The sequence below is a fragment of the Drosophila persimilis genome, unplaced genomic scaffold (genome assembly GCF_003286085.1).
Source record: "Drosophila persimilis strain 14011-0111.01,24,50 unplaced genomic scaffold, DperRS2 tig00000191-arrow-pilon, whole genome shotgun sequence".
Taxonomy (NCBI): Eukaryota; Metazoa; Arthropoda; class Insecta; order Diptera; family Drosophilidae; genus Drosophila; species Drosophila persimilis.
Genome location: NW_020825298.1, coordinates 4,622,209 through 4,643,620, shown reverse-complemented (window position 1 = coordinate 4,643,620; position 21,412 = coordinate 4,622,209). Strand labels below are relative to the sequence as shown.

General features: G+C 47.3%; 3 protein-coding genes across 4 annotated transcripts in view; all 3 read left to right on the top strand.

Moving 5' to 3' along the window:
• The first annotated feature begins 1,100 nt into the window (after positions 1-1,100).
• On the top strand, positions 1,101-2,500 carry LOC6588878. Its single transcript, XM_002015295.2, has one exon. It carries the CDS (start codon positions 1,117-1,119, stop codon positions 2,491-2,493), a length of 1,377 nt encoding a protein of 458 aa, XP_002015331.1. The 5' UTR covers positions 1,101-1,116; the 3' UTR covers positions 2,494-2,500.
• Positions 2,501-2,588: 88 nt separating this feature from the next.
• Positions 2,589-4,603, top strand: LOC6588879. Its single transcript, XM_002015296.2, has one exon. It carries the CDS (start codon positions 2,654-2,656, stop codon positions 4,475-4,477), a length of 1,824 nt encoding a protein of 607 aa, XP_002015332.1. The 5' UTR covers positions 2,589-2,653; the 3' UTR covers positions 4,478-4,603.
• Positions 4,604-16,920: 12,317 nt separating this feature from the next.
• Positions 16,921-21,412, top strand: part of LOC6588880 (fibronectin type-III domain-containing protein 3A) — a 43,318-nt gene continuing 38,826 nt past the window's right edge. For both annotated transcript variants that reach the window (XM_026989061.1, XM_026989060.1), the window contains exon 1: positions 16,921-17,910. In XM_026989061.1, the coding sequence (XP_026844862.1) occupies positions 16,965-17,910 (946 nt within the window). In that variant the 5' untranslated portion in view covers positions 16,921-16,964. The remainder of the gene's footprint in view (positions 17,911-21,412) is intronic.

The window sequence follows — 21,412 nt, the reverse complement described above, 5'->3', positions numbered from 1 at the left end:
TTAAGACTTTAACTGCAATTTTTTCCATCTTTGTAAGTATTTCTTCCAGAAAAATACATATATTCCCCACCAATCCAAAAACGTTAAGCCTCTGCTGTCTAATGGGGGGTTTTTTTTCTGGGAATTATTTGCTGTCAGTTCTGAGAAAACGTCTAAACTTTGAACATTCATTTAACAGCGGAGTGGGGAGTGGAGAGTGGGGAGTGGAGGCCTAGTGTTAATATCACTTGCCGATTTGTTAATTGAAACCCAATCAAACTTGGCCCATTTCAGCCCTTGAAGGGTTCCCAGGGGGGACTCCCACAACCAAAACGAAATCCCCGCTCTGGGCGCAGGCCAGCCCCATAAATTTAACTCAATTGGCCCAAACAATCCCCAATGGCTAACATTTTTTATTGTTGTTGTTGTTGTTGGGGCCTTTCGTGTGAGCTTTTATCTGAGCTGAGATTCCGAGAGCCATCTAGTTGATTGTTTTTGCCCATGATAACAGTAACAAAGAACATGCAATTTTGTAATTATACATTTTACGGTCTGTTTGAGACGAGCTTTGAGAATATTTTGCTCAGATACAGATACAGACACATTCCTTGCAGTGCAGCATAACTGTTGATCATTTCCGGCTGGGAGCTCTTTTATTTTGGCCAACTGTTGTCCGAACCAGTGTCTGAGGTCAGTGAACCCCCACGCCCCCTGCCCCTCCTCTCCAACCAAAGTCCCAGCAGATCTTCGGTTGGCAGAGCGGCTATTGACTCTCTTCACACACACACGCCTCTCAATCATCATTCTTTTCGCTTTATCTTTGTCGTTTCTTCGGCTTTCAGGGCGTGCCCTCCAAAAAAGGGCCAAACAGATGAAAGAACGAGAAAATTAACATAATCAAAATATAGTTTTACGTGGCAAACACGTTTCGTTTCGCTGGGAAAGAGAGAAAAGTAAAAACTATTATTTAATTTTGGTGTCAGGCGGTGGAAGGCCCGAAAAGGCCTCTTTTTGTGGGGAATTGGCTTAATCTGTGGGTTTGCAATGTATCTTCAGATCAGCTTTGCTTTGAATTTCGCTTCAGCGATAGAATGTATTTGGGAAAAATATAAAAATTTACATGTATCCGGCGAGAGGATGTGCCGCAGCCATCGCCGACTCAAGCACAGCGATGAAAAGCTCCCACCGTGCATGGAATGGCCGCGAAAGAGATGCCCCCCGCCCGATCCGGCGACCTGCGACGAGCTCCAGCGGCGGGGATTGGAACGGTCCGCCGATGAGTGCCGGTGGCACTACTGGAGCCATCGCAACGATCTGGCTGTGCGGCAGCTGGCGAAGCTGCTTGAAGGATGCCCCGAGAAAGTTGCCGGCTTCCTATTCGATCTGACACTTCAAAACTACAATCGGCTGCTCCATCCCAGGCGATGTGGCTACAGTGCCTGCCACGTGCCGTACTGTCATCCGTACGTCTGTGAACGATACATGGGCATCTTCGATGACCAGGGGAATCTGAGGGATCCCACCCATCCTAGGAGTTTGTTCCAGCTCCTGAAACTGTTGCAGAACTTCCTCAAGGGCCAAACTCCAGGATGTGTTTCACTGCCCTTCGATTCCAGCCTCAGAGAAGAAGAACGAGCACCCGTTATGCGCCACCGATCCATGATCGAAACAAGATGTTCCAGATGGGGAGTCACAGAATTAAGTGGACCCTCCAGGCCTATGCAAAGCAAACAAAAGGGAAAGAAATCCCCAGGACAGCTTAAACGAAAGGAAGACGACGAAAAATCGGAAGAATCCAAGGGATACGCGGAAATACGCGGATCCCTGGAGATATCCCCGCATTACAGAGTGCCCGGCAAGGACGGGGATGCTGTGTCGTTTTACTCGCAAGACCTGAGCGACGACTCGAGGTACCAGCTGATGATAGACGACAAGGGCAGACGTCGCGGCATGGGCAGTCACTCCGCTCAGCTCGGCAATCTGCGCTCCGAGCAGGCCCTGTACCTGAAACGCCTCATAGCGAAAATGAACGAGAGGCGACGGCTGGAAAGGGATCCCCAGAAGGTCCTGCGGGCCCTGAGCCAGCTCGATCTGGAGGACGGCGGGCCGGCACAAGACCAGAAGACCCGCCGCAACGAGGCGGTCGCTGAACTCTCGAAATTCTACACGAAAACCGTGAGCAGCGAGCGGCCAAAGAGCAGGACGCCCCCCCATGCGTTGCCACTACCCAGGAAGTACTACGGAGAACCGATACCCGTTCTGTACCACGAACCATTCGATTCGGCCAAGGAGTGGACGTGGATACGCCGCCATCCCAGCCAGGGCCGGCTCCTGGCCGACGGCAAGGTAGGATTCGACATGATCAAACGTTACAGGCGCGAGTCCGTGGAGAATGAGATGGAAAGAGGCCGTGCCCGATGGTCGATACACAGTGCCTTTAGTCTGGCGAGTTCTCCCAGAAAGGCACGAAGTTCTATCAATTCCAGGCTGGGACAGAAGAAGCCCAAGAAATAGAATTCCAATTCCGATTTGGATTTGGATTCCTTTCTAGTAGTTTGTCGGGAGCCTCAGTCGAGACTAAACCAAAATTTGAGGGCACACAAAAGTAAAACCTCAACAAAAATTTCAAAATTTTGCATCTTTTTTTTGGAATTTGTTTGTTGGTGGCCTAAAAATGTCTCGATCGTGCTGTCGGGCCGCTGCCCAGCGCGGTGATCCCACGACCTGCATTCCCTGGTGTCCGCGACTGGAGCCGATGAAGGCCTGCACCTGCTCGTCGCCGCAGCACCAGTGGTGGAACCGGAACTGTGTCATCGTCCGGCTGCTGGCCAACGCCGTCGACCAGTCCGCCGGGAATGTCTGCACGTTCCTCTACCAGCTCACCCTGAACCTGTTCAGCCGGATCCTGGGGCCACTGGTCATGGGCTGGAACACGCTGAAGGTGCCCTTCGCCATGTCCGACACCTTTGACCTGTACTACGGCATCTTCGATGAGAATGGCGACCTGCGGCGACCCATGGCGATGAAGACGTTCGTGCTGCTGCTCATCATGATGAAGCGCTTCCTGTGCCTCCCCTGTCGCATGATGCGGCCCAGGGACAAGACCGGACACAGTCCCATAATGTTCTGCACGAAGACGATGGGGGTGTTCACCAATCCGAATGTGGGACCCAACCCCTTCGGCTCGCCCCATAAGGTCCCGGCGTCTGATGATATACGGGCAGGGCTAAGGAGACTGGGAATGCCCAGGTCTTCGTCTGAGTGTTCGTTGGATTCGGATGACATGCCCTACGGATACGCACCTGCCTTGTGCTGTTGCAATGTCTCCGGCCCCTCGGGACCCTTGCCCATGAGTCAAAGACCCGCTCCGGGCGCTGGACTACCGGAGAGTGAGATTCAACAGGCCTGCGAAAAGCATTACCAGGTATCCAGAGATCACACTCCTCCAGTTTGTAAGAAGCTTAGTCCCGGGCAAGTCGTGAAACTACAGATGAAGGCCCTTTCCGACTTCTACGAAGTCGTGGGCCAGGGCAAATACAAACCCCGGCTGCTGCCCGCTGGTCCTCAAGGCAGTCCCAAGCCAGCGATAAGTCCGTGCGAGAAGAGCAACCAAGGACGAGCTGAAGGCGGACACATGCCGGTGGTGTTATCCCGGAGCTTGATGCCTCCAGACAGCACAAAGCAGGAGATGATTCGAGCCGTGGGTGGATACAACGAGCAACACCTGTTGTCCGTTGATGAGGACCCTCCGAATAGCAATAATGGACACGGCATTGCCTCAACGGATAGCAAGCAGGACCTTGAGGCCCGGAGATACCCGTACGTGCCATCCGAGGACACGTCCTGCGATGACTGGTTAGAGGTGATTAGCCAAAGGATCAGGTTCCGCCACAGGCAGTTGCAGGACCTTGAATACAGAAAGGACACTGACTATAGGAGAAACCCCTACATGGAGTCCGATATGGAGTCCTCGAGCGATGACTGGGTGGAGGCGCCTGTCAGGCACACCAGGGACCCCATAAGAGAAGCGATTGATAAGGCACCGTTCATTAAGCTAAGATCTTTTCTACGGAGATGGGAAAGCGGTTCCAGCAGCGAACACTCGACTAAAATAGTCTATCAAAGACAACCTTCCGCGGAGAAACGTCGGCGCCAACCATCGACTGGGCCACCAGCCCAAGGCCTCAAGAAAGGTGAACCAAAAAAGCGTGTCCGGTTCATCGATTCCATCAAAGAAAGTTTCCTAACGAATTTCATACAAAGAAAGGACCAATCGAAGCAGAAAGATGCCCGAAGAAAACCACTCAAGCCTGTGGATCCTACAAGTGCAAAGAAGGTACCAAAGCAAGGACTCCCAGCCAAGGAAAAAGATGAGGGCCAAAAGAGAAAGCAAAGGAGTCTGAAGACAACCGAAAGCCAGCAGGAACGGATCTGGACAGTGGAAGATGAGATCAGGGAAAAACTACACAAACGCTTCGCTTTTAAGATACAATTTTAAACATCTGATAGCAAAATTTCGATCCAGAAGCCAGAAGATCTTAAGAGCCCAAATTATAATCTGAAAATTCTATTTAGTGGTTCATTGTTTTTGAAAGGCCAACAATAAAGTGTCCATAAATCATGAGCCTCGGCGGTAATTATGGCTCTATTTGGGACCAGCCTAGTGCCCCCTAGTCCCCTGTGGCAGCCACATTGCAGCATAGTTGCGGCAAAGTCTGCCCCGCTTTTCGTTCGGGCCTGGTCCATGATGCGCCAGGATTTTCCCTAAAAGCATTTCCCCCACAAAACACATTCCTCTAAGCCTACTGCATCCATCTAGTTGAGTTTACTATTCCCCCCGGTGTTGGGGGGGACGGGGGGGCGGTACTGATTTAAATTATTTTTTCCTCTTTGTCGGTGGCGGTTATTTGAATATTTTTGTGCACTACGCAGAAGTTTGAGCTTCGCTTTTGCTCATTTTGACGCGTTTAGTTTGCTTTGGGGTGCCATAATGTGGGCCCCAGCCACGAGCCCCCAGCCCCCCCGGCCCCAAGCCGAGCCGAGGCCATAAGCCAAAGGGCAAACGGTTTGCGGCCAAAACGCAATTTTGCTGGTAAAGACGGAGGAGCGCGTGTTGGTAACAAGTGCCGCTTACTTTGTTGGCCTCTGAGTGGGGTTTAGACCCCAAGTGGGCCGGCCGGCAGGCGGGCAGGCATATCAACTTGTTTGCCAGCTCTTTTTGGGGTTTGGGCGGGAGGCTTGGAGCCGAGTGGATTTAAGACAAACAGATTAGATATTCATATGAGATTTAAGTGAAGCAAATCCCAGAGTTTTCTGTATAAATTTTGAATAAATTGCCTATGAAATGGTTAGAAAATGGTCTCAAGTGTGTGTAGCGGAATGAGCTTCAAGTTTCTGAGAGATTTACTCTATCTTGGCGCAATCTTGAGCTTGGATTTCAATAGGGGATGCTTAGGTATGGCGGAAAGGGTTTAAGAAGCTCTTTCAAGCTTTGGCAGTAGGTAGATGTGTTCTATGGTGGTATGTCCCTTGATTTGAAGTGGATTAACGTCAATATAACAAATTTCATCGGAATAGAATAAAGGGAAGTCCAGTTCCTTGAGGTCAATATGCCTAAAACCGACCAGTGTTGCCTTTTATGACTCTTTACTTGGGTAATCTCCATATACAACATCATTTCTTTAAAGTTTGGTATGATATCTACACTTTCTCTAAAGGAATATCCATCATTTCAACATATGTTCTTTAGCACTTCAAAAGTAACGGGAATACAAAGTTTCACTGGGATACCTCCAAGAGGAACTAAGTTACTTGAGGTCAATCTTACCAAAACTTAAAAAACCGACTACTGTTGCTTGTTCTTCGACTGCTTCGACTCTTTACTTAGGTAATCTCTAGGTACAACTACTATTTTGGTATGATATCTACACTTTCCTTAGAGGAATATCCATCATTTCCACATATGTGCTTTAGCATCTCAAAACTTACTTGAATACAAAGTTTCACTGGGATACCTCCAAGAGGAACCAAGTTACTTGAGGCTGTGCCACCAACAGTTTGTTGGTCCCTCCATCCGCCCTTTTGGCTGCACTGTCGCCATAGTTCTTATCAGTCTGATGGGACTGTGATGATAATAATTCAGAGTCAAATATCTCGCGACGTCTAGTGGCCAAGACATGATTTATGGCATTCCATTCGAGACTTAAACAATACGATAATTATTTATTAGAGTGGAGCTCTGGCGCTCTCTCTGCAATCCCTCTAGTACCCTCTAGTACCCTCGAGTACTTTGTATACGATACAGACCCCCCCCCCCCCCCCCCCCCCCCCCCACAAACGGACAAACATACAAAATAAATAATAAGTTTTTGTTTGGCTGCAATGGCTGTGGACCCACCACCCCACCGCCCCACCACCCCACTCATGCGGCAATTTATAATGTTGAGTGCCAAGCAGTTAGGAGGGATATATCTATATATGTATGTGCGATGGTATATAGCGCTGGGAGAGAGTAACCAAACGGGCAGGCAGGCAGGCAGGCAGGCAGACAGACAAGAGTCGCCCTGACAAAACCAGTTGGAAATGGCCTGGCAAATGGAATTTATTGCAATAGAGTGCTGAAAACTAAATCATCATCTTCCAGTCTAAGGCTTCGGCCACAGCAACAGTAACAATAGCAATAGCAGGGGGGGCCGGGGACCAGGGAGGGGGAACAATTGATACACTCTCTGGTACCATCTAGCTTCCAGCATCTACCAGCGACCAGCTCATTTAATATTTATGCGCATTTAGCCGGGGCGCTCTTCGGGAGTTGGCCCATGCGTAAATATGCGCAAAATAAATACATTTTTTATCTCCCTTTTATTATTTCTGTAGTTTTTTCTTGGCTCTGCCCGTACGCATAAATTATGCACATATCTGGGAAATATTTAACGCCTCTACACACACAAAAAATGCGAGGAGCGAGAGAGGGCTAAGGATAACCTCAAGCGGGCCTCTATAAAAATAAAAGTAAATTGGTTGTCCAGTTTTTGGCGTTCCCCAACATCCGTAGCGCTAGTTCCGCATTTGGTTTCCCCACATTTTTTCCTCCTCGTCGTCGTCGTCGTCGTCGTTCAAGCTGTGGCATAATTTTTACGCATTTGCTCGGGGTCGCCATGGCCCCAGAAGTGTTGATAAAGAAAAGGGTGGGGGCCATGGTGTGGGCTGGGCGTGGCACACGCACAGACTTCCTGCTAAATGCTAAAGATGCTTGGAGGAGAAAAAAACTTGAACAATTCATGGTCGAAGCTTTATGCTTTATACGCAAAAGTTTGAGCTTTGATTTCGGTTGTCAGAGAAGCGGCAGCGGCGGCAGCAATGCTTGCCACACACACTCTTTTTTGTGTGGTTGTAGAAACGCTTATCTATGCCGGCTGCCAAGACGCAGACAACGCACATTGCCACACGCGCCACACACACACTCAGAAACGAGCTACAACGACGGTCGTATGCCCTCACACCAGAGAGGAGTCCATGGGCAGCCCTTGTTTAGGGTATGCCCTGGGTTCGTCTTTGGGAAATTAACGCCAGGCACATTTTTGCTTGTTTTATGTTTATTTGTTTGGGGCCGCGACGTTTGCCAAAAATCAAGGCTGTCTGTCTATATATCTGAATCTGCCGCGGGCCCTGTGCCTCCCTTTTTCCCCCTTGGAAAAATCCACTTAAATCGATAAAAACTATCAAATCTGTGCGGGGCGTGTGCCCCAGCTTCGTTTTCGGGGCTGTTCTGGGAGTCTGGAGTCTGGAATCTGGAGTTTTCTTTCTGCCTCGTTTCGTCACTCATACGCCATGTGCGCCGTCGTCGTCGCCACTCATTTTTCGCCCATGTTGCGTATGTTGTCAAGTCTCTTCCGCTGCTGTCTCACTGGGGATTGTTTGCCTCTCGTTTGCGTTCTTTTTTGTGCCTTTCTTGGCAGCGGACACTGAAATTGTGCTGGGCACATTGTTGTTGCTGCTGGCATGTCCGTTCTGGCATGGACTTGGCCCAGGCTCATTGTTTGGGGGCTACCCCCAGCCATGCCATAGATTTTTGTGGGTCTGGGCCCGGGCAACAGCAGCATTTCCGTTCTGCTCGTATTCCACTGTTGTCAAGCAGATCAGAGAGACGGCAGGACAGCAGGACAGCAGGACAGACATATGTGTGTGTGTGCCCATAGGCGCCGACATTGGAGCGGTCCACATCCATCCTCCAAGACCGAAAACCAAAAACCAAATGAGATATGAGTAGGAAAATGCCCGCTAGAGCTGGAGACCAGTCCATGCCCAGTCCATGCCCTCGGGGGAAGGGCAAACTATAATGCTAAATGACAAAATATGACAAATTATAATAAAAAAAAAAAAAAAAATAGAAAGAAGGAAAGAGGGAGGGAGGGTGGCAAAAATAATATTTAGCAGAGAAGGAAAAAAAAAGAAAGGAAACATATAAATCGTTGAACAAATTTTATGACATTTCTCCGAGTGAGATCTTTGCAAAGGCTGATTCGTCTTTTGTGCGGCCAATTTTGTGGTGGCGTCCCCCCACCCCCCTCCCCTTTACCGTCCCGCACTGCATTAATATAGAAATCACGCACTCGTAAATACTCCTTTTATTCCCATTGCGTGCCGAGATTTTACAATGGCCCACAGAGCAGCAAATAAAGAAATACTCAAAAAGATTAACAATAATCGGATCTAATCAGGGCGTAATTATGTGCTAGAATAAGTGCTGTTTCTGGAGAGATTATTGAGTGGAGCTGGCGGAGAGGATTTTGGGGGCATTTTGGCGGGGAGTATTTGGGGAATTATTAAAAATTATTTTCATTTATTTCGTTAATATATACTCTGGTTTATGCCCCAATTTAGACGTTTCTACTTAACTTTGTGCCCTTTAATTTTCCCAACTTTTATTCAGAACCAACTTTGGGTAACTTTCCACATAGTTTTCCCCAAAAACTCATTCATTTCAATTGGCAAAGCAAAAAGCAAAAAGCAAAAAGCCTGTACAAATTTATAACAAATTGAGGCAGCAAGAAATTATTGTGTATGCCTGAGGATTTTCGAATAAGTACAAAATAAACTCAACTAAAAACTAAAAACTAAAAACTAAAAAACAATTGTCCACAAACCAACTAAAACAGATGGCGGGTTAAGGGTCTATATATGTATGTACACACATGTGGGCCAAAAGCACCTTCGAACAACAAAAACTGTGCGTCGGTTTGGTTATAATTGGAGGAAAAACCTCACACTAGGCAAAGTTTCCAATTAGAGAGAGAGACGGCGAGCAGGGGGGGGGCGGGGCAACAGTTGTTTGGTAACGTTTGCCGGCAAAAAAAACCCCCCCCCCCCCCAAGTTTGAAGTTTTCCTAGTTTTCGGTTTTATTTAGTTTATTTATACCTTGAATTTTTTGTTGTATTTTTTCACACATGAACCGAAATGGCACACGCAAACAAAATCCAAACTTTATAAACTAATAAACCCAACCGAATCCGTGGAGTGCCCCAGCCCCCAGCCCCCAGCCCCCCAGCCGCGTTGCCCCTCGGTTTCCGAGTTTCGATTAAATTTTGTTTAGGTATTTCCTTTATTTTCTCCCGGTTTTTCCCTCAACAATCGGAGAATTTCCTGCTGCAACGCCACCAACAATTTTTGTGTGTGCCTCATAAATATTTCTGCAAATTTTTTTTTTTTGGGGCTTCTCTTCCATGAATTTTTATATTTTTTTGGGGTTATTGGTTTGGCTTTTTCGAGTGGGAGAGTCTGGAAATCGTATGCATCGTTTGTCGTTTGCCATATGCATGCCCCCCCTGCCCCACCCCCCTAGAGAGAGGAACACCTCAAGGCATTTTGGAGTGTGGTATTAGAAATATTCTCTGGGATTTGTTGTCATTTCTGATGGCCAACAAATTGGAAATTGATTGAGTTGCCGTTGAAACTGCAGAAGCTCTATGACTATTTTGATTACCAGAAATCAAAGACCAGGCGAGACCGAGGGCAAATATTTTGCCAAATTTGTGCCTAAAATAACGCAAATTAATTGAGTGTTTATTTTGAAAAAAGCCAAAAGGAAAGACCTTTAAATTTCTCTTCTAATTTCCTTAATTTTTTTGAAGTTTTCTGAATAATATTTTTGTGGCTTTGTTTTTTTTTTTGTTGGGGGGTACGTTCATGCTTTCCACATGCCGCTAATTACACGCCTCAATGCCTGCCCACAATTAATTTGGTTTTTTTGTTTGCCGTTTTACATTTTTTCACTCGAACAAACTGCAATTTTAAAATTACAAAACCCAAATAAAAAACAGGAAAAAGAAAAAAAAAACGAAGGCGGAATGAAAATTTCTACCAATTAGCGAGAAAGAGTGCTGTGCCCTGCCCCCCCACCCAAAGTCGTAAAAGGGGGATTTCAGAGAGTTTTTCCGGAGTTACAGTTACAGTCAAGGAATGCAATTATCAAAAAAGCCAAACGAGCAGCTGCCTGTGCCACATTCAGAGTCCCATCAGAGTCTGTAAAAATTACTAAAATGCAAATGGCACTGTGCTCTGTGCTCTGTGCGGAGACTAGTATGTGCGGCACAATGATAGCGCTGCATTTATGAGATAAGTTTTTAGTGCCGACAACAATTAAATTACATTTTAGAGTTTATGGCCAGCACCCATGGATGGTTCGAGTTGGTTCGAGTTGGTTCTGTCGCCACAACTTCAATAAATTCGTATAATTTATTTCATTGCCAAAGTGTGTGCCCGATTATGAGTGTGTGTGTGTGTGTGGGTAAGGAATGTATCTGTAAGGCCCTGCAAAAAGTGAGTTCCAATGTTCTTCTCCAGGTGGAAGTAGCACTTAATTTTAAGCACAAATTGATTATCATTAGGGGCAAAGGTTTTCCCTGGCACCCACATCGCATAGCGCACAACGCACCCCAGGCCCGCATCTGGAAAATTGTGGAAAATATGTACTATATTTTTGGTGTGTGTTCGAGCATTGTCATAATGCCTATGACTGCATCGGTCACGCCCACCCGCATTTAATGTGTGTGTTCCAAGGGCATTCATTTAGTCATTTATGCGGCTTACATGCCACGCCCAACGCTCAACGCCCAGTGTTAGTTGGTTATCGGGGGGAAATTGAGAAACCGCATCCCCCCCTCTCCAGCAATCCTCAACTCCATGCCATTTGGTTTCGGGGTTTATTTTTGCATACTCCGGTGACAGCCCGAGGGCGCCAAGGGGCGTGTTTTACATGAATATTCATTCGTTCACTCTCGCCCATCATGGGTGTTGATACGGCCAGATATCCTTGACTCTCACACGAACGCTTTAATTAGTAGAGTAGTAGGTGCTCCACAAGGATCCTTCAAGCCCGCACTTAATGGCAAACCGGAATCCCGGCAATTGGAATATCGGCTCAATGAGGAATTTAATGAACCACTTTAAATGGAAATTTGCTTGTGAAGGGGAAAACCGCCTACCGCACAGATCTTTCCCGAAGTATCTGAGGCCCTGAGTCATCGACCTGCAGGCGTGCCACACTGCCAGCCCAGCGTGGTCTTTATGCAATCGCCTGCCGAGTAATTAGCCACCAACGCTGCCACAAATTGTGGCTGCATTGTTTTTATGCAACAAAAAGCACAGAAAAAAAATTCAAACAATAACCAGAAATGCAAAAAAAAAAAACCATCGAAATCATTATCATATGCATCGCATCCGTGTATCTGTGTGCCACAACCGCAGTAATTAAGCGAAGAAGAAGCTGCCACAACAGGTGGCACAGGCATGTGTGTCGCCTTTTTTTTTGGGGGGATTTTTCCCGGCTTGTGGCATGTGGCATGTGGCATGTGTGTGCTTTTTGCTTATGTAATTTTTTTCGGTGGATATTCGTGTGACGCTGAACCAGAAATCATTCTAAACGGAACCAATAACCAGTCATTGAACATGGCCCAAGATGGGGAGACGCACTGGGAGTTCCCCCACTTTCCACATTTCGCCCCACACCACCCCCCCTGCTCCCACCCTCATTGGGGCACCAGACGCGAGGCACTCGAGCGCGGCGCACAAAGAAAGCTGTGAAATGGTCGCCATTGACTGCATTCACCTTCTCGTGGCTGCAACACAGCCGCAGACCAGCAGACCGTCTTTGGCCAGGCATTTTTTCATGTCTTGGCTCGCCAACTTGGCCAACTTGTCTATTAACGGTAACTAGGTAAATGTTAGAAATTACCGTTAGAAAAATTGCCTCTGCCATTGCTATTTGCACACAAAGTAAGCCATTTGTTAAGTCGAAGCAGGAAAAATCAAGAAAAAACAACGACCACAACGACGACGACGACGCAGAAGTAGAAGAGGAATCACCAGGTTGATGAAAAAGAGCTAGGGGGGTGCAGGGTGGAGGAACTCACTCAATTGCTTTGTCTTCGGGGCTTCTGTGAATGGGAAAGTGTTGACTTGCTGGGGCTTGGCCCAGGGCTTGCCCTGAAATATTTATCACTTCCACTAACTCCACAGATCCGCAGGGAGGCAACAAAAAAATGTAAATTTACCTGGCAAGAGTCTTCCATGTGGGAAAGCGAACATGGAAAATGCTCATTAGGTGGTAAATAGCCAAAGCCATGATGATCGAAGAGGGGTTTCCTTAATTTTCGACTCAAAGTAGGAATTCTTTTGGGTTGAAGCATTGTATTCCCTTTTAATCGGAATCCAAGGCGCAATGGTATATGGGAAATTATACAAGAAATATTATTATAATTTTTAGAATTTTTCAGAATTTTCTGCTTAATATTTACACCTTTTCCAATTGTTTTTGTGTTCAAATGTTTCCAAAAAACCTTTTAAATATCCAAGAAATCTGTGTATTAAATCCTAGTGCTCCATAGTTCTGGATGAGAACCCCTAAATTGGATATTCTTTTGGATTTAAAGATTGTTATTATAATATAAATATTATTATAATTTTTAGAAATTTCTTCTTAATATTTACTCCTTTTCCAATTGGTTTTCTGTCTTTCCAAAAAAAACCTTCGGAAAATCTTAGAAATCTGCAAATCTGCATATCAAATACTAGTGCTCCACAGCGCTAGATGAGACCCCTCTGAAAACAGTTACCCAACACGTTTCCAGAATCTTCGCAAGCAGCTTTTTATGTCACATCACGACTTCTTGCCATTTGGGTTCTATAGCAGCTAGAGGAGGGTTGTTGTGGGTGGAGGGGGCAGGGCCTGGCTTCGCTTTATAGCTGCTCAATAATTCATTAGACATTTGACACCTTTGGAGCGTGGACGGCACCGACTGAACTGACAACACTTTCAGATTCTGTTGACACTTTGGATTTAACTTCAAGAAATGCAGACGCACACACACACACACACACACGCACGCTGTGGCACAACAAATGGCCTCATCAAGACGTTCAACGTGTCGCAAATGCGTTGCCGTTGAGTGGCCTGACACGGGGGTGTCCACCACCCCCCACCCCCCCCCCCAGCAGCAGCAGCAGCTCTGGAAGCACCTAAACCCGGTCTAGACGCTTTTGACACAAATGCGGCGGGTGTTAAGAAAAAAGTCCACAAATGTCTCCTCTTCATCTGTCTGCCATTTAAGCAGCATAAACAAAACCAGTCATAGTCCGATATGGAGACTAAGGCGATACCTGATGGGCAGGCTGGGGGCAGACGTGGCAGTAGATCACACAGATCTGGCCTGGATCCCTGGCAAACCTTTCCTTTTCCAAACACCCACGCCAGCCCATATACCCCTCTGCTCTCGCACGTCTACAGGGTATGCCGAAGAGAGAAAGAAGCAGATTGCTAAGCTGCGTAGATTTCCGCGTGGTGTCCTCTGTCTCAGTCGCTGAGGCCCACCCTCTTTCACACCTGTGCCGTGTTCCCTCTGGCTGTCTGCAGTCGACGTCAGCGTCGGCGTCGGCGTTGGAGGTGCGTGTGTCTAGCATTGTCTGCGGGCGGGCTGTGTGTGTGTGTGTGACGCGGCATGTGGGCTGGGGTGTGGAGTGTGGCGAGGTCTCTGGGAGTACTTGAGACAGCCATGAGAGTGCATATTGAGACAGGTGACAACAGTCGCACTTCATTCGTCTGCTTCTTCTTATTCTTGCAACCTGCAGTTCCCCTACTTCTTTGCCAGCTGCTGCTGCTCTGCTGCTTTGCTGCAACATTTTGTTGCCGTCGTTGTTTGGTGGTAATTGCTGTTGTAGTTGCTGCCGCAGACGCACTAAATCAATTAGAATGCAACCCACGTGAAGCATTTGCAATGGAAATTTCTAAGCATACGGAAAAATTGTTCCACTTCTACTTCTACTTCTAGTTTTATTTTATGATAATTTGCCTGCCTTCTGTGGGGTGGGGGGGGGGGGCACAGCCTTACAACTCTATTCACACTGAAATCTTCAGTGTTGAAGAGCATCTCGAGCATTTTTCCAAGAATTAAATGAGTTTCAACTCACTTAATGGTCGGAATGGAAAATCTAGTGTGGGAAACGCTTTCTGATACAATAAGACTTTGGAAATTACATTAATGGCTGTGGGAAATGGCATAAACTATATGCAGCCATGGAAAATAACACTATTTCATTGCATTTTTATTAATTCAGGGAATTTTCTAGGTGTTGTGGGTAATTATATTTCAAAAATGTGCTTAGAAGATTTTTATATTTTCTTCAAAAATTCAAGAAAATTATACGATTCCCTGAGGAAAAACCAAGGTCTTTGCAGGTTAAACGCCCACTGAAATGCCTCCATAAAGACTTGGAGAAAGTATTAACCAGCCATCTTTTGTGCATCGATGAAGGAATTCTGAGGCATATTCTGAGAGGTTCCCCCCATATTGTTTTCTCCCGAATTCCATTTACAATTCTTCTTTGATGTTTGCCTCGATCGCGGGACAACCACTTGAAGAATTTTTTGCGGAATGCCATTCTTAAATTTGTTTTTGATTTCGTTTTGGGGCGATGCACCCCGAAATGGAAATTATTTCTGCGGGTCGTTGAACCCCGTCTCTCTCCCTCTCTCTCTTTGTATTTGGATATGCAACACCCAACACCTTTGTCGAAAAAAAAAAACAGAAAAAAAAGTGTTCAGTCAGTCGTCGGTTCGTCTGTCCGCCTGGTGGAAGGTGCGATAAATGCGGACAGACGTAACGAGCGAAAGGGCCAAAAAAGAAACCCATTAAAGTAAAGCTGCATTAACAGCTAAATGAAAACACCCCACAACAACAACAACAACAACAAGAACAACAAAGCGCAGGCATCAAATTTCGCCACACAGACAGTCGAAGCGTGGGTCAAAAAGATAGACAGAGGCAAAGATACGAGAGCGGCGGAGGAGGGCATGGAGGGCATACCAAATCGAACGATTAAGACACGCTTACGTTTTAATTTTGTTGTTGCTTGGAATACCCTGTAGATTGGCATTTATGAGACCTCAAAAGGCAGGCAGATCGTGCCTTGGGAGTAGAGGTGTCAACAGAGGAGTGAAAGACGATCTATTGAAGATCCATTTTGTATGAATTTTTTGTTTCGAAGACTTGAACATTCCCTGAGAAAGTTTGTTCTTTGGAATTTGGACCTAGAAAACCCAAAGGGGCTTGGCTTATAGTTTGGAAGATCGTGCAGAACCTATTTTGTGGTCTTATCGCAGGAATTGGTTATAAAAAGGGAATAAAAGGTTTACATTTCACATTTTACATTTACAATCGGCACTAAAAAAGGCCCCAACACGTCAGCTACAGCTCTTAGGATAGATACTATGCTTTACTATAGATACTATGCTACCCCATATGCTACCAATTGATGAGTAACCCCTAGTCGCTCATCGTATAGCCCTTGGAGGAGTACCCCCTTTTGTTTGTTGTTGTTTTTGCCTGCAGTTTCGTTTCTGTTTTGCCTTCACTTTCTGTTTGTTATTTGCGGGGTTTCATTTAAGTGCCCGCTGCTGTGGCTGTGGCTGTTGCCGTCGCTGTTTGTTGCTGTTGTTGCACGAACAGTTCTTATTAACATTGCTTCGCTGTTATTGTAGCTGCCGTTAGTTTTCACTCTTATCTCTTATGCCATTCCCTTGTTATTCGTCCGAATGTGGGTGGTGTACCCGTTCCCCGTTCCCCCATGCCACATGCCTCTTTGGTTGTATCTTTTTGTGCCTTTTGTGCAAGTATTTCAATTATTTGTCAAATTGACACAATGGCGCAGTTATCTGATCAGTTGTTGGTGTGCATACACACATTGTTGTTGTTGAGTTTGTTGTTGATTTTGTTGTTGAAGCTGTTGTTGTAGATTTTTTTCTTTCTTTTTCTCTTGTTTGTTGGTTTTTTGTGGTGTCTATTGTTGCAGCTGTGGTTTTTTTTTCTTCCCCCGTAGCTGTTGTTGTTGTTGTTGAAATATTCAGTGTTGTTGTTGAGAAATAATTCCAATTTGATTTATGTTTTGCACTAGATTTCATGGCGATTATTTGTTTTAATGTTTGGGATTAATGTTCCAGGAAATCTAGAGCGGAAGACCCCGGGACTACGCTATTTGCTCTCTAAATATTTAGTCAAATATGCATTAGACGAGCATGTGTGGTCTTTCCCTTTGAACGAAGATGAAATGGTCAAAAGTTTTGGGCCGCGAAGTGGGGCAGACGAATATCAAAGCCTAAAAGGTGAACATATTCCCTGAAGTCTAGAAAAATCTAAGACCCATGGGGAATTCCAAGAAATTTCTCTAGATAACCTTGGCGGGGGCCTTATCGCAGCCGAGAGGAAAGATAACGTTTTTGGATTGGTAACCAAATGGGAGAAGAGCCCCCCCTCTCCTCCTCCTCCTCCTCCTTGTTCCCCCTATTAATTGCAGATAAACAATCTTTTGCAGATACAAAAAAACAAACTATAAGATACATTAAATATTAACCACAAGCTGGCAACAAAGTTGCAGCGAAAATGTTGATAAAATACTAAAAACGGGACAACAATCAAAAGCGAATATCGAGACAATGGTGCGACTGAATGTTGCAGAGCAACACAGCAGCAACAACAGCAACAGCAACACGAGCAACATCCAGAACAACAACAACAGCAATGCGGGTGGCAGCTGCTCCTCGACCACATCATCGACAACGAGCCTGAACAGCAACTCGGCCTCGCCAGCGTGCAACATGGTGATGTTGCAGGCCCCACCGCCAGCTGCAGTGGTAGTGGCAGCGGCAGCAGCACCACCACCACCAGGACCACATCCACACTTGCAACAAATAGTGGCGACTACCACCCAACCGCCGCCACAGCAGCAGCAGCAGCAGCATCAACCGCAACAGCAGCAGCAACAGCAGCAACATTCACCTTCGGACGGCGGTTCCTCGAACTGTTCGCTGCCGTCATCGCCGCCATTGTTGCAGCAGACCGCAACGCCGCCGCAGGGGGCACAGATTGTGCCGCCCGTCTGTGCGCTGCACCACCCACAGCAGCAACTGGCGCTGATGGCCGCCATGCAGCATCACCAGCACATGCTGCAGCAGCCGCCACCGCCGCCGCCGCACGCTCTCCACCATGCACCGCCGCCGCATCCCCCCAGCACACAGCAGCAGCCCCACCAGCCGCCACCGCAGCCGCACGAGAATGGCCATGGCGGAGGCGTCTCCCCCAACGGCGGAGGCGGGTCGTCGGCGAGCAGCGTGAGCAGCATCTCCAGCGGCAGTGGCGGGAGTCAGGGCAACGGCTCCATCAACGGCACCAACGGCATTGGGCCGCCGAATGTGGCACCACCGCCGCCGGCACAGCTGCCGCCGGGGCAGCTGTACATCCCGTATCCGAGCGAGTTCTATCCGGAGTACTACATCGCCCCGCACCCGCACGAGGGCATCTGTCCGCAGCATCCGCATCATCCGCATCCGCATCCGCATGCGCACCACCACCAGCCCATGTGCGCCATGTCAGCGGAATACGGTGAGTCCTCAGACAGGGTGCCTCCTTGGCCCCACAATCACCAGACTCCTTCGCGAGGCAGCCAGCTAATTACAGCTCAACTAATCCCCTCCCTAAGTGTCTCAATTCGTCAAAAGATACTTTGCTAAGCCTTTCCACATTCCCCTCTCCCCGTTCCCCCCACGATGACGATGATGCAGTCTCGCAAGCTCTTAAGCTGCCAAAAACTTGGCAAGAAGCAAACAAAAATGGTAAGACCGAACCTAAAAATAGACGAAAGCCACAGCGCCCCACCGCCCCACCACCAGCCACCCAGCCAGCAGCGGCCTTCGTCTACCCTGCAGTAAGTTGTATACATTTGGCATTTAAAGCTTTTGCCAGACGAAACCTCAGCCGCCCAGCCGCCCAGCCACCCAGCCGCCCCCCCACTGTAACCCACAAAGTCAACAAGTAAACTTTGCATTTGATTTATCTCTCCGGAGTACCCGGAGTACCCCCCCCCACGCCCAACCCACTCCCCGACCGCCCGCCCTCGAAAGCCAGTCATTTAATATCATCAAGCAACAAATTAGCTTGAAATCGCTCGTTTATTTATTTATTTTTTGCACTCTATCCGGTAGTACGATGAGTACCCGTACTCGTACCCGTACTCGCACCCGTACTCGCACTCGCACTCGCACTCGAGTATTAGTTGTTGATATGCCATCCAGTTCTAGTTCCCGCTGGTACGCCCATCTCATGAGATTTGCCTATGAGCGGGCCAGAGGAATGGAAAAAAATAACATTACAGGGTGTCGTATGTTTCCCCTATTTCGAAGACAGATTTCCAAGAAATTTTCTGCCTCAGAGGTTACGTTTTAATCAACAGACAAAAGTCACAGGCTATCAGGGGGGTTTTCCGTTGTATTTGGAGTAAATCTAGCCCTTGGGAAAGCGCAACCAGTTCCGCGAATGCGTCGAGAATATTTCATGGGAATTGAGCTATCAATAAATCTGATATTTGTAATTGGAACCGATTCCAAACACCCTGTATTCCAAAAAGCATTTCGCCCACTCGAATCTGGGCCTTGGCCAAGCCCAGAAACCACTAGCCATTCGGTCAAGACTGGCCGAGAGACAGCCGCAGACCAGAAATGTGTCACTCATTTGCCAGATCATCGGGGATGGGGGAGGAGAGGGTATTGGCAAAATATATAATCGAATTTGATCAAGTTTGGCGCAACCCAGAAACCCCAATAGCCAGCATTTTCAATTTATCAATGTCATTAACCTTAATTGTGATTCGGGGGAGGGGGAGGAGCCGCCAACAAAGGCCCTCCATTGATTGAGAAGCGAACTTTTGAAATATGAGATGCTGAGAGAGAGAAAACTTCTGAACTTCTTGTCTCTTTGGCGGGATAACCACTAATTTACACTAAAATGCAGACGATACGAGTGCGAGTGTGTGTGTGCGAGTGTGTGTGTGTGTGTGTGTGTGTGTGTGTGCTAATTGAATTTGCCTGTGCGCCCCCTTGTGCCCCCTTGTGCCCCCTTGTGGGGCGACTCCTGTCAACTAGTTGGATGTCATCATCGGGGGAGCACTATGTACATCCACCGCCAGCTTGAACATAATTTACAATTACGGGGAAGTGTAAATGGCTTTTCTACCTCGACATCAGGTCACACTTTCCCCCCACCGCCCCCCTCCCCGGTCCTAGAGCCAGCCTGGCAGGTCGTCTCCCGCTTCCTTTGCTCATTTGGCAAATGCTCAGCCCCAGCCCGACGCTGGTCTGGTTTGCCCTGATTGTTGTTAATCGAATAAACTTGCCCAGGAAATGGGCCCTGAGTGCGTGCTGGGCCTTGGTCTTGGTCTGGGTCTTGGTCTGGGTCTGGGTCTGGGTCCTGGGACAGAGCGATGGCATGGCTGCTGGCGCTGGTCTAATGGAATTTGCGCCCGGGTCGACATCAACTTTAGTATATTGATATGGATGCTGAGCATGTTATAATTATAAGAATGCTGAGCATGCTCTTCCCCCACTCCCCCTTTGGGTTGTGCAAAAAGTGTAGAGGGTGGTGTTGATTGCTGGAGAGCCGGCGAGCGAGTCAGTCCCTAATCAACATAATTCCTATTATTTTATCTGTACGTTCATTCGGTCAGCAGCACAAATGAGCAGAAAAGAGGAAGAATATATAAAAATTGAAATGAATGGAAATGAAAAAGGCCGATAAGCGGGGCACGTGGCTGAAGGCCGCTCTTAAAGGAAGTCAAGTCTGGGTTATATTTCGGAAGATCGGCCAGCAAAGCGAAAGGAAGTGGCTGAATATTAAAGAATGTATTAAAGACTGTGGCAGAGGCAGTGGAACAGATTTTTTGTGAAGTCTTTTCAAAGAGATTTCAAGTAGATCTCTTTGATATACGAATACTTTCGCTTATTTATATTTGTATTCAATCAAAGTTAATCCCTGATTGAACGATCTGTTTCCGCCATTGTATTCCCTCAATGGCTGGCCCCATTGAAATGTCTTGACACCTTTCGTTGACATCCCTGCCCAAGGCCCTGTGCACAACTGTACCACTTTCAATTGAAAGCCTTACAAATTGAGTTGCAATCGAATGTATTTGTGTGTGTACGTAAGTGGGTGCCCACCCCCTCCCTTCTGGCAGGGCTTGAGGGGCTCCTCCTCCTCCTGCCACTCAGTGCGCATCTTCTTCAGCTTGGAGCACGTTTGAGTTCAAGAACTGATTTTGCCAATAAATATAGGGAGGGAGAGGGTGAATATTTTATAGGAAAGTGTGCCTCCATTATGGCACGCATAAATAAGGCCTGGATGTCAATGAACCCCAGAGTGAAGAGGGGGAAACTCCAGGCAGTGAGGGAGTGGGTAGTGGGGGGAAACAGAGCCAATCTAAGCGTTACATCAACACTTTCCCATAGATCGTAATCAATGAAAGGAGGAAGGGAGGGAGGAAGGAAGGAAGGATGCTGAAGGGAGGGAGGAAGGAAGGAAGGATGCTGAAGGAAGGGCGGGAGTGCACACATCCCACCCCCTCTTTGGCCTCCTCCTCTTCACATTTCGGTTAATCTCTTTGGTAATAATTTTTAATTAACCCAAAGCCCGCACATTGAACGCCCTCAACTTATTAAGACTTATTACGGCCTGGAAGGGGGGAGGGGGCGAGAGGTTATGGGGGATCTGAACTTTGCACTTTTGAACTGCCAGCCAGCAAATGCCCAACAGATGTCCAAAGGCAGACGCCCAAGAAGCTGGAACAATTTTACGAGCACTCGAATAAAATTCGTTTCGTTTCGTTTCGGTTTTTTGTTTTGTTTGTTTTGTTTTCTTTAATTGAGCGGAAGCTAGTACTGTAGAACAGTCACTGCCAAAAGTTGTTTGACCCGGCCATAAAAAAAGAAAGCAGAAAACAATATGTGAATGTCCTCTCGGGAAAGTAATTCGAGAGCGTGCCCAAGAGGCACCTGCTAGAGAAGGAGAAGGGCCCCAACAGAAACTGTGTCACAAAGTAATACAAATCAAAGAATCG

Bases quoted from the DNA above. Each gene is read 5' to 3' on its own strand.
- LOC6588878 (XM_002015295.2), top strand. From the start codon at position 1,117: ATGTGCCGCAGCCATCGCCGACTCAAGCACAGCGATGAAAAGCTCCCA.
- LOC6588879 (XM_002015296.2), top strand. From the start codon at position 2,654: ATGTCTCGATCGTGCTGTCGGGCCGCTGCCCAGCGCGGTGATCCCACG.